Source organism: Pelodiscus sinensis, chromosome 7 (assembly GCF_052426305.1).
Source record: "Pelodiscus sinensis isolate ZL-2025 chromosome 7, ASM5242630v1, whole genome shotgun sequence".
NCBI classification, from domain to species: Eukaryota; Metazoa; Chordata; order Testudines; family Trionychidae; genus Pelodiscus; species Pelodiscus sinensis.
This window is the reverse complement of record NC_143058.1, coordinates 48,689,764-48,702,306: the sequence shown is the minus strand read 5'-3', so window position 1 is coordinate 48,702,306 and position 12,543 is coordinate 48,689,764. Positions and strand designations below refer to the sequence as shown.

Genomic DNA, 12,543 nt, shown 5'->3' with positions numbered 1-12,543 from the left:
AAATATTTACAAACAGAGCAACACTTAACTAACCATGTAGAAGGAAAGATTGGTTGAAATGGTCACTAAACGCTTATCTTGAAGGCCACTAATGATATCCTTCTGCACCTCTTGCCAGCTAGGACCACGCATTTACACACATACTTCATGTGCTCATTTGTTAGTGACAATATCTGTGGTGGATGGAGATAGGTGACAGAAAATTGGAGACTTATACATTCAATTGATGCAGTTGGCTGACAGATGCAATATATTGTACAGAGTTTAACAGCAGCACTGGACCACAAGAAAGAAATTGTGCTCTCAAAATAACTTTCCCAGAGTTTTGGTTCAAATATAGTTTAATGGGATGAATGGATGAGAATGTGATTGCACCTTTCACAATTACTGTTGTACAAAACCCTGGCCAGAGTCCAAGCACAGAAGTAATTAAGGAAACCAGATTGGGGCTTGTCTATGCTTGAAATGCTCCAGTGGAACAGCTGCAGTGCTTCATTATAGAACAACCTGCACAAGCCGAAGCAGTTCTTCCTTTGGCATATGTAATTCATCTTTCCAGGAGGTAGTAATTAAGTCACGGGTGGGGAAAAAGGGCTTCCACGGGCTGAATGCGGCCCACCAAGAAGATTTATCTGGCCTGCTGCTCCACTGCCCCCAGGCCAATCAGGGCCTGGGGACAGGGGAGCCTGCAAAGTTTTCTTCCCTGCCAGTAGCTCTCGGCACTTAGTCAGCTGCTAGGGTTGACTCTAAGCACCACTTGACCCTTTCAGGGTGGGAGCAGGGAGTAAGAGACTTCACATGCTCTCTCCACTGTCAGAGACCAGTCAGGGCCTCAGGACAGGGGGAAGAATGCAAAGTCTTCTCCTGCCCTGCAAGGGGCGTGCGGCACTTAGTCAACCCTAGCAGTTGACTCTAAGAGTGTGCACCCCTTGCAGGACAGGGGCAGGGTGGGAGGAGACTTTGCATGCTCCCCTCCCCCCAGGCCCTGATTGACCTAGAGGGAACTGCCAGATGTTCAGAACAGTTGGTGGTTCTCTCTCGGTGGAGTGGGGCTAAAACTTCATGCACTCCCTCCACCGCAGGCCAATCAGGGTCTGTGTGTGTGTGCGGGGGGGGGGGGGGGAGAAGCACGGAAGTTTCTGAAGTGCCCCCCCCATCTAAAATTATTGGCCACCCCAAACTAAGTCAATGAAGAGTTCTTGTGTCAACCTAGTGCTGTCTTTACAGGGACTAATCTTGGCTTAACTATGTCATTCAAAGCTGTGGATTTTCTAATCTGGCCTAATTTCCTAGTGTAGACCAGACCTATGTTCATACTGATTTGCAGCTGCAACTGTGAATTCATGTGCACAATTATATGTGCACTTTATATGAATATGACAGGGTGAACAATAACTTTTGATGGGGGACCACTCCAAGAATTTGGTAAGTGGTCAAGGACTGAACTTTTTTATATATTAATGGAAGGAGCCTGGGGTCTGGGATGGAAGTTGAGTATGGAAGGCAGCCCTGAGTAGGGGACTGGGGTGTACGAGGGGGCTTGGAGTCTGGGAGGGAGTTTGGGTAAAGAAGGGGATTGTGACCTAGGGCAGGGGATTGGAGTGCAGAAAGAGAAGCAGGTGACTGGGAGGGGGGTGGATGCAGGAAAGGATTATGACTTGGGGGAGAAGTGTAGAAGGAGGTGCAGAGGATTTGGGTTATGACCTGGGGCAGGAAGTTGGGGTACAGGAGGGAGTGGGGTGCCACGTGCAGGCTCTGACTGGGAGGAACTTGCCTTAGGTGGTTCCTGGCCAGCAGCCCAGTGGGACTCTTGAGCAGGCTCCTTTGCTGTCACACCCCCATACACCACTTAAAGCAGCCAGATGCTAGGACAGTGGGTGCATCTGTGCTAGGGCAGAGGGGAGGAAGGCAGCATGTCTCCACAGGCAAAGCCCAAACAACTCCCATTGGCTGATTTCTGGCCAATGGGAACTGTGAGGCCTGTGCTGGGGATAAAAGCAGTATGCGAACTCTCTTTCCCCTACCAAGGAGCATGACACACAGAGACATATACATTTCCTCCGGCTTTGAGTGGCTTGTGGTACCACAGCAGGCAGGGTTCTGAAATTGTATGGAGGGCTGGATAGGGAAGGCTATAGGGACTGTGCCTCTCCAAGTAGCCAGGCATGACCCAGCCCCTGCCCCCCTTCCCTATCTGACCTCCTGCTCCTAACCAACCCTTCTTGCTCTCCACCCCCTGACCATCCCATTGGGACCCCTGTCCCCTGACTGCCCCCCAGAAATTCCGCCCCTCCCAACTCCCCTGCTCCCTACTCTGACCAACTCTCCAGGATCCCTCACTACCATCCAATCCCCTCATTCTTCCTGCCCCCTTACTGCGCAACCCAGAGCACTAGGGCTGGCGATGCTACAGCTGTGCATCTGAGCCAGAGCTTACAACTGTGCCAAAGTGAGGCTGTGGGGGAGGGGTGACAGATATGGAGGGGGTAAGGGCTAGCCTCTCTGGGCAAGAGCTCAGGGGCCAGACAATAGGGTCCCATGGGCCATAGTTTGCCCCCCTCTGGTCTAGCTCCTAAACCCCACAAACCATAGCCAGACACCTTCTTCCCAACAGAATAAAAGGCCCCAGTAATTTGACTATAATAAAGGACTAGTATAGTCAAACTCATGCAGGAAATATATACTATACCATGTTACTATGGTGACCATTTGCAAAGCAGTAAAAGATTAGTAAATACCTATGTAAACACAGAGCATAGGGAATCTACTGGCTGACACCTGTTGATACAAAGTATGTGCATTGATATTAGGTGCTATATCAATAAAATATAAAGGGTTCAGATTGTATTACTTTTTAGACTGTACACAAGCTGTTTGGACCACCTGTTATCTCACTGAATATTTTTTGCTAGTGATTCTCTGCCACACACATTTTTTCCTACTTTCCAAAGTGGACGGAATTTAATTAGTAATATTCCAAATATTATTGCTACCTTGTGCATGAAATGTGGATATGTGCTACAGTAACTTGTGCTCTCTTTTTGTTCTATTTTAAGGAAGAGACGAGACTCGCTGATATTTCAGTTGTCTGCCCAGCTGGGGAGGATTTTGTTTCACAGAATACGGCACTGTCTCTTTCTGCCAAAGAGAATAGTTTACAGACTGAGCTCCTGGCAGAAGAAACAGCCTCGAGAGAGGAACATAAATGTATATCACCTGATGACATTTCTTTGCCACTGCTTTCCGAGATGCCTGAATCTGACCTCTTGCAGTCTGAAGCTGAGCTGGAAGAGCAGCCTTGCTGTAGTTCTCATAGTCTGCATGTTAGCTCCTGTAGCTTGCAAATGCAGATAAACACTGGCAGCAAAAGAATGATTGATGAGTTTGATCTCTTAACACCTGTTGCGTATGCTGACACGTCATATCATAGAAAAGAAACCACATCAGATGAATCAGAGAGGTTTTTACCTTCTACATTAGAGCACTATCCAAAATTTGGAGTAGAATCTCCTTTGACTTGTAGTTCACCAGAAGTACCTGAAATAATCACTGTTTCCAGCACAATACATGCAAACCCTGTGTATAGCATGATGAATGAAGTGTGTGAGACACATTTACAACACAGTGAAGCTTACCAAAGCATGACAGAAACACAAGAACAATTGCATGACATTAATAACGTTACTAAAACTCAGGATTGGCCGCATGCTTTGCCTGATGCATTCTCAGATCTCGTGTTTCAATCAGACACCACCAGAAGCTGTCAGAGGCAGATGGTCACTCAAGAAGAGATTAAAAATGTATCAGAAAAGAACAGCATGGTCAGCCTATCTGGACAGGCGCCTAACTTCTCCAAACTGCTGTCCAATGTAACCGTGATGGAAGGTTCTCCAGTGACTTTGGAAGTAGAAGTAACAGGATTTCCAGAGCCTTCACTGACATGGTGGGTAGCTTATAATGAGAAAAACTAAATATACCTATAGGAATACACATTGAACTGCTTACAACTGTGTGCACTAATCTTAAAATTAGTGAGAATTGCTTGTTATCCATATCATACTACACTGCTGCATGGTTCCATTTACAAAGAAAACTTATTTTCAATTAACCCGCTTGAAATAATTTCACTGCTTTCAATCTTTATGAATTATCAGAGTAGCAAACATTTATTTTCAAATGAAATTACATCAAACACATTTTTCTTTTATATTTCTTTTTAGCATAACATTCCACTTTTTAAAATGATTGTGAAAGGAATTTCCCCTTTTACAGCCAACATAGGATCATAGAACACTAGAACTGGACGGTACCTTGAGAGGTCATCGAGTCCAGCCCCCTGATCGCGCAGCAGGACCAAGCACCATCTGGATCATACCTGATCTTAAATATCTCCAGTGGTGGAGATTCCACAGCTGTCCTAAGCAATTTATTCCAATGCTTAAATTCCATATAATGTGCCTTCTACTTGCAAGCATCCCTTCTTCCCACAAATGGGAAAGACTGAAAGCAAAGAAAATAAGCCTATAAACTAGGAACTCCAGTTTTTAACTGAATATTTACTCTCTCCTATCCACTTTTCCCATGCACTGTTTTTAATAATCAGAAGTAGGAACTTTTATTAGTGAGAAATATAAGTATCTCTTAAGGGTAAAAATATTTTGATAAATCCATTAATAAAGATTTTTAGAGACTGATGGAAGGTCCCAAAGATTTCACAATAATGTCATCTTTATTAATTTATGTGCTGCACTAGTTTATTTTAATAAATTCAACTGCAATTTCCCAGAGCCATATTACCCACTTTTCTTCCTAATTCCCATATAGAATCTCTGTTTTAATTTGCTAGAACTATAATGGAAAGCATAGACTGATAGAGAAACATCTTGCACAGGAACGGCCTGAGGCTGGCTGCGGCAGCTGGCGCCCCAGGCGGAAGGCACGATTGGCGCCCCCGCCTGCACAGCCGTCAATGGCCATGACGTAATCATCGGGCGCCCAGGCGCCCTGTGACGTCGGCATCGGGTGCCCGGGGCCAGCGGCGCCCTAGGTGACTGTCTAGGCTCACAGGCCACCCCTGATCTTTCCAACTGTAGAGAGAGTTTACCACCTACCATAAACTAACACACACTGAGTACAATTTATTTTTGCTGATCTTTTAATAATGTGAATTTCCCCCCGAAGAATTCCAAAAACATAAGAAATATTGAAATATGCAGTATATTCTGCCAATATCAGTAATATAGTCATCACTTTTTAATTCTTCTACACTTTGAGAAGGTATTGCTGGTGAATTAAGTCACTTCAATTCAGTTTTAAAGCACTATTAACACTGATTCAGCACAAAAGAATAAATTGCTGGGATTTTTATTTATTTTTCAAAATAAATTTTAAGGTGAACCATTTTTCAATCCACAATTTTATGAAAATTGTGAAAGTGGATTTTTTTACAATAAACATTTAGTTCAGAATCATTTTATCCAATATTGATTGCATAGATGTATATATTTTAACAGACATAGGCATGGAGGTTTTACATGTAGGCAATGTTAAATATAGTAATAGTAGAAACTACAGAATCAGACAACTAGGGCCTACCTTAAGAGGGTAAATCAGCCATTTCACTATTGAAATGGGCCAGATCTTCTGATGGTGTAAATTGGCATATGTCCCCTGAAATCAGTGAAGCTACATTCATTTTCAATAACTGAGAACTTGGCCCAAATGAATTACACCAGCTTTACGCTGGCAAAAGTGAGAGGAACACCAGGTTCATCTACTCTCTTTCTGTTTTCTCTGACTGAAATTAATATGTATGTGTATCTGTCTAATCTGTCTAAGGTACTTGCATGGCCACATCATCACTAGAATATCTGGATGCCTCATAGTCTTAATGTTCTTATCCCCTGGTTGGAAACTGAGACACACAGAGACTAAAGCCCAGATACTCAAAGGTCCCTAACTTCCATTGATTTCTTTGGACCAGGTACTTTAAGCCCACTTCCTCATAAGTATTTAAGTGACTTCCCCAAGTTCACTCAGGAATCCAAGCATGGAATTGAATCTAGGTCCCCAAAGTTGGTGACTTGTGCCTTAGCCACCAAACCATCTTTCTTTAGAGGGCCTGCATGATGCTCTGTGTACCACTTAAGACCCTTTTAAGCCTCCAGTACAGAGCTCATGTGATGCATAGGTGAATTTAATCATTTGTTAGCAAGATTTTATTGATCAGGACTCTCTTTTTTGTATCTTTTCTAACCTTATACATATTTGAACATGGTAGCTATTTTGTATCTCTGTTTAAATATAACTCTTCTAAATGGAGGTAATTGGGGAGCGGCAGCTCGCAATGACTGCTACGGCTATCATTATTGTAGAGATTGTCTGAAATCAGCAATTTCTGCTTCTGCAAATATTGATGTAAACCTCACTTGAAAACTGACTCTCTGCTTCAGGTACAAGAAGGGCCAGAAATTGACTGATGATGAGCACTTAAAACTTTTACAAAAGGAGACAAAGCATGTTTTGTTCATTCAGAAGGTGTGTGATGGAGATGCTGGCCTCTATGTTGTTCGGGCTAAAAATTCTAGTGGCACTATCTCATCAAGTGCCATCCTCCATGTGAAAGGTAACAGGCCACCTATCACAAGAATAAACTGGATAATGTTGTGTCTCATCTATATTAGTGTATCACTAATGTACTGGCTATTCACATAGTAAGTGTACTACTGACAACACTGGGACTTGATTCTCACAGACTGAAGCAACAATAAATCAGTTATCTTCCACTGCACCTTTCACAAACGGTACCAATCTGCTTTTTTGTCACGCTGGATATTTTGTTAATGCCACTACTACATCAGATGTTCATGTTCTTTCATCATGTTAATTTTTAGTTTAAAATGTTGGGATGATGGACAGAGCTTTGCACTCTATAACAAAGACGTCTTAGACTTAATAAAAAAAATGTTACAAAAGGTGTTGTTTGTAGACATCATAATGTGTCACAGTGCATCCAGGAACATGATGCTCAAATCAATGTATGTAGCATGATGCTTTTTACATCAAATGTGTTTTCTGATTATACTTTTCTCACATACACTTTAAATGTTTCTTGGCATGGCATAGCTACTTGAATCTGCACAGTACAGAAGTGTAATCATAGTTTAATTGGCATACATCAGATCATTATATTCTATTTTAAGTACTACAGCTCTGCTTAATAAAATTTATCTTTTTTGAGTGACTTTAAAGCAAGGGGACAGAGCCTCAGCTGCTGTGCATTCCCATAGCTTCACTGAAGTCAGTGAAGCTTTTCTAACTTTCCCCAGCTCAGGCTCTGCCCCCTTGTAAGTGATAGTTAAGAGAAGTAGCTCCTGCTTTATAATATTCCCATGACAACCAACCAAATCTTTTAAAAGTAAGACTTTTTCCAATATATTTAGCTGTTCTGTATATGCATTTATATGTGCCATAACTCCTACGAACCTTTTTACTCCTCTTAAAAAATGTTAAATGGAAGATACAGATGTTTTATACTCCCATCTATAAACATGAACAGGGATAAATAATCTTCTGTGCATTGGATCTTGAGCCCATTTTTAATTCCTTTTTAATAAATTGTTTTCAAAGAGATCAAAGAATATACTAAAAGATAGTATAAATGATAAAATGAAAAGGAAGGATTTTTCTGTGTGGTTCCATTTAAATTGCTGCAGTCAGAAATGAGCCGTAATTTTAAAACTGTAACATTAAAAAGAGGAATTTGCTTGCATATGTTACATTTCAAGGACAAGTAAAATATTGTTATATTATAAACACAGTGAATAATTTACTTAAGGTTTTTGACAAAGGTAAGAAAATAATCATGCCACTGGAAGATTTTGCCTATAAATTATCAATCTATTTAAAGAGTGAGATATACAACTTATTAATTTCTACTATTTCTTATGAAAGTTGGGCACATGTATCCATACACTAAAAACAGTTGGTGAACATTGGTATAATCTTTTTCTTTTATCCTTTGCTGCTTTCACAAAATGAATCTGCTTTTGTGGGAAATTTATAAGGCCTGGCAGGTGGGGGTGGAACTTACAGTTTCTTGCAAAATTTACAATAAGAAAATAAATGACTGACTGCACAACAGGATCTGAACAGAATCTAGATTTCAAATAGCACAGAGCCAGTGAGGCTAGAGACAAACATTTGAATTTTTGGCACAGAGGCTGTGTCTCTATTTAAATCTTGTAACTTCAAAACAGAAGTCCTCAAGGCAAAATATCTTTAGCAACAGGAAAAGGGGAGCTGACCTGATGGGGGAAGACAACATATTATAAACAGAATTTATATTAAGTCTAGCCATCACATGTAAATGTTGTCTCATAAGAATTTTTCCAAGTAAATAAGCTATATAGATTAGTACTTTTCAGGAAACATGGTTTTCATTTTACAATAAACTAGTTTAATAATAACTAGCATCTTGAATGTTTGAAATTTCTCCAAAGAACAGTTTAAATTCATTGCCTTGTAATTATATCCATATTCATTGCTTCAAAACAACCAACAAAGCAACTATGTTGAGACTCCTACTTGCATATACAGTATAATAAACATTGAGATTAAACAAAAGTATCCTTCCAATGTGTTTCAGGTATTTCCTGTTACTAAAGTGTCGGTGCCTGATTGCCTGATCTTCATTTAAAATCAACAGAATGCTGGAAGGCTGTAGCCAGCCAGTAGATTTGTAGTCACTGCATGAAAGGTGGTGGGTCTAATTTAGTGTCAAGGCTTTGCAGTTTTCATCATACTGGACTAGATTAGAACACACTCAGCAGTGTGAGAATTCAAAGTCAACCCTCTCTCCCCCTCCACCAAGGGGATATTTTGATCTTCTCCAGGATGTTTCTCCAGAGGCTGAAACCCATGGGTTTATTTTTATACCACCAATGTTCTGTGCAGATAGGGAAGGAATGTGAAGTCTTCTAAAGAAGTGGTTTTCAACCAAGAATACATATACTCCTGGAAGTATGCAGAGGCATTCCAGGTGGTACATCAATGCCTCTGGATACTTGTGTAATTTTATAACAGGCTACATAAAAAGCAGTAGCAAAGCTATTACAAACTCAATTTTCAGACAATAACTTGTTTATACAGTTCTATATTTAGACACTGAAATGTAAGTACAAGATTTATATTCCAATTGATTTATTTTATATTATATTTGCAGAAAGTAATCAATTTTTCAGTAATAGCACGCTATGGCATTTTTTAATTTTTGTCTGATTTTGTAAACAAGTCATTTTTAAGGTGAAACTTGGGATGACACAAGACAAATCAGACTCCTGAAAAGATTACAGTAATCTGGAAAGGCTGAGAAACAGTGTCGTGGAGCATGTCTACCCTGCAGCTGGAGTAATTTCCAGCATGGTGGACATGCACACGCTAGTTTTGTTTTAGCCAGCATGCTGAAAATAGCAGCATAACTGCAGTGGGGCTAGGAGGGCAGGCTAGCTGCCCAAGTATGTACCCAGGGGGTTGGATAGGACTGCACCCAGTCTAAGCTAGAGAGTGTACAGCTACCCAAACTGAATATTACCTTGCAGCTGCTATGGAGATGTACCTTTGGATGATCTGGGAGATCCCTGATTTCTGGAGCTCAGGGTGCCACTTCAATTTTTTGCTTTTGATGGGACAGCTAGAAGTGTTGTCATGAAATATCATGAGTCAAGGCACTCCAATCTCAGGTTTCTGTTTTGAATAATATATTTTGGGGACTTTATTTATCTTCTGTTTTCAGAGTTTGCAGTACACTCAGATCATATTTTCAGTCTTGTCACTGCAATTATGCAGGTTGAAGCCTTACTTCCTTTAAAGTGAAAGCTGAGATTCTTGCTTGAGCTCTTGCCCCAAGAAGCTAAGGTTTTAAATTTAAATATAAAATATCCTCAGGCTTCTCATAAAATAGCAAGAATGGCAACACTGGAAGGGCTGTCGGATGTGTGTGTTCAAAGCTGCATCTCATCTCCAATTGTAGACACCCCATCTAGGCAATATCTACACTAGACACTATTGCAGGCACAGAGTCTTCTAGAATGGGTGTAAATGGCAATATAGCCAGTGAGGCAGTATACCTTTGAGGCATGGCATATGTGATGCCTGAAGGGTGGGGGAAGATATGCAAGTATATATCCTACCAGCTTGCTACTTGTTCAAGCCGTGTCTCTCCATCTAGACTGCTATTTTTAACTCTATAGTTTTCAACTGCAGGAGCCTTTCCTTGCCACAAGAAAAGACTCCTTCAGAGAAGGAAGGCTCTGGCAGGGCTGCGTGCAGGCAGTAAGGAAAAGGATTGGGCAAATCTCCTGAGCCAGGATCTTTCCTCACCGCATGGAAAGGCTCTGGCAACAGAAAGAAAGCTGAAGCTTTCCCCCTAGTCTTCCTGTGCCACTAGAGTCTTTCACTGACACCTATAGCTACACACTGTAATATAGATGCACCTGGCAGTTCACTATGGTATGTAGCTATGTGTACTTTACATCCCACCAAAAGTTGTATGTACTGTAGATTTAGCCGTAGAGTGCAACTTTCAAAGATATGGAAAATGTAAAGCATAGCATAGGTGTATGGGTTATACTTGTACAGAAGAAGCTGCTTTCCATTGCTTAATGCCCCATTCATTAACCAGGCTGAATGGTAACCTGAGTAGTTTCCCCTTCATAAATGCTGTGTTCTACCTGATAAAGCAGCTCATGTCTTACAACAACTCCTTACAGGAGAAGGCTTGAGAGGTGATCAACTCCTGTGCCAAAGCAAAAGAAATAGTGAGCACACTGAGGAAGTAAAATTCACCCCAGTATGTTTTGAACTAGGTAAACGTAAGGGCTACATCTAGACTGGCATGATTTTCTGGAAATGCTTTTAACGGAAGAGTTTTCCGTTAAAAGCATTTTTGGAACAGAGCGTCTAGATTGGCACTGACGCTTTTCCACAAAAGCACTTTTTGCAGAAAAGCGTCCGTGCCAATCTAGACGCGCTTTTCCACAAAAAAGCCCCGATCGCCATTTTCGCGATCGGGGCTTTTTTGCTGAAAACAAAGCTGAGCTGTCTACACTGGCCCTTTTGCGCAAAAGGACTTTTGCCCGAACGGGAGTAGCATAGTATTTCCGCAAAAAGCACTGATTTCTTACAGTAGGAAGTCAGTGCTTTTGCGGAAATTCAAGCAGCCAGCGTAGACAGCAGGCAAGTTTTTCCGGAAAAGCGGCTGATTTTCTGGAAAAACTGGCCAGTCTAGACACAGGTTTAAATGGAGGTAAAGTGACCCATGAGGACACTTTGCACTAAGGTAAACTGCAAAGAACCGCACTCTATTCCAATTAAAGTCAGAAGGAGTCTTGACATTGGCTTTAAAAGTGGCAAGATTGGGCCCTGGATGTTTGCTTATTTTTCAAAAGATCTGCTTTATTTATATATAAAATGGCCAGAGAGATACAACATCACATTCTGGGTGACCTTGAACATCTGCCTGCTGGAAACTTGGACTGGGTATCGGGATGGATGGATCACTCTGTAATTACCATGTTCAATTCATTCCCTTTAAAGCATCTGACAAGTGCCACTATTGGAAGTCATAATATTGGGCTAAATGGACCACTGGTCTGATATTGGGATAAATGGCCCTTCTTATGTTTCTACCCCCAAAAATTAAAAATAATTCTAGATATGGAACTTAATCTTGCTTTCCTTATTTGTTGTGTCTCATGCAAAATTCACACTGCTTTCCATGAGATTTTTGCCTGAATGAATAATTCAAAATTTGGCCCCAGAAAAGAAAAAGAGAAAATAAGCCAGCTTTCCTAACTGAAATGCATTATTATTTTTAGGACTACTCAGTAGGTGGGCAGGGGATATGGTATTTACAGTACTACTGCATAAGGAGTGGATGAAAGTGCAAAATAGATTAAGAAAAATTCTGTAAATACTTTTAGCAAACATGAGTGTAAGGGCTTCAGATTGTCTAGTCCCTTTTGTAGATGTTAGTAAATCAAATGCAATACTAGTATCTTTAAGTAGTTATCTCAGAGTGTTGCTAGGTTAGTATGCACTTGCTTTTCACTTGCCTTAAACAGAAATAGTATATTTAATCTAATATTTAAATCACTATTCATTTTACAGATAAGGGTCTTTTAATCTCTGCCTGATACTCTGGTTGCAGAGCTATTTTGCTTGGGGGAGGGAGGCACTAAAGGGCCTCTTCCAATTGTTAATACTGGGATTTATAAGCAAAGGTACAATAAATGCTGATTATTGCCAAATGCCCTGATGTAAAAAACTGCTTTATATTGTCACATTTTAAATGGCTCAAGGTGAGAGAGGGTTTTCTTTATTCTCTCTGGGAGAATAGTAGAGCTGTCACTCCTGGGGAAATATTTCCTGATATTCTGCCTGCCTTACTTTTTACTCTTTTTAACGTAGTACTTTTAGTTGGAGCTCCCCGATCACCCTAAATACTTCCACGGTCTTTTTCACATCTACACCCTTCAGATACTT

The 12,543-nt window shown here is 40.9% G+C and overlaps 1 protein-coding gene across 1 annotated transcript in view; it reads left to right on the top strand.

Moving 5' to 3' along the window:
* CCDC141 (coiled-coil domain containing 141) overlaps nt 1–12,543 on the top strand; it is a 164,080-nt gene that overhangs the window by 138,939 nt on the left and 12,598 nt on the right. The window contains 2 exon segments of the mRNA XM_089779783.1: nt 3,057–3,943; nt 6,453–6,625. Coding sequence (XP_089635909.1) covers nt 3,057–3,943; nt 6,453–6,625 — 1,060 coding nt within the window.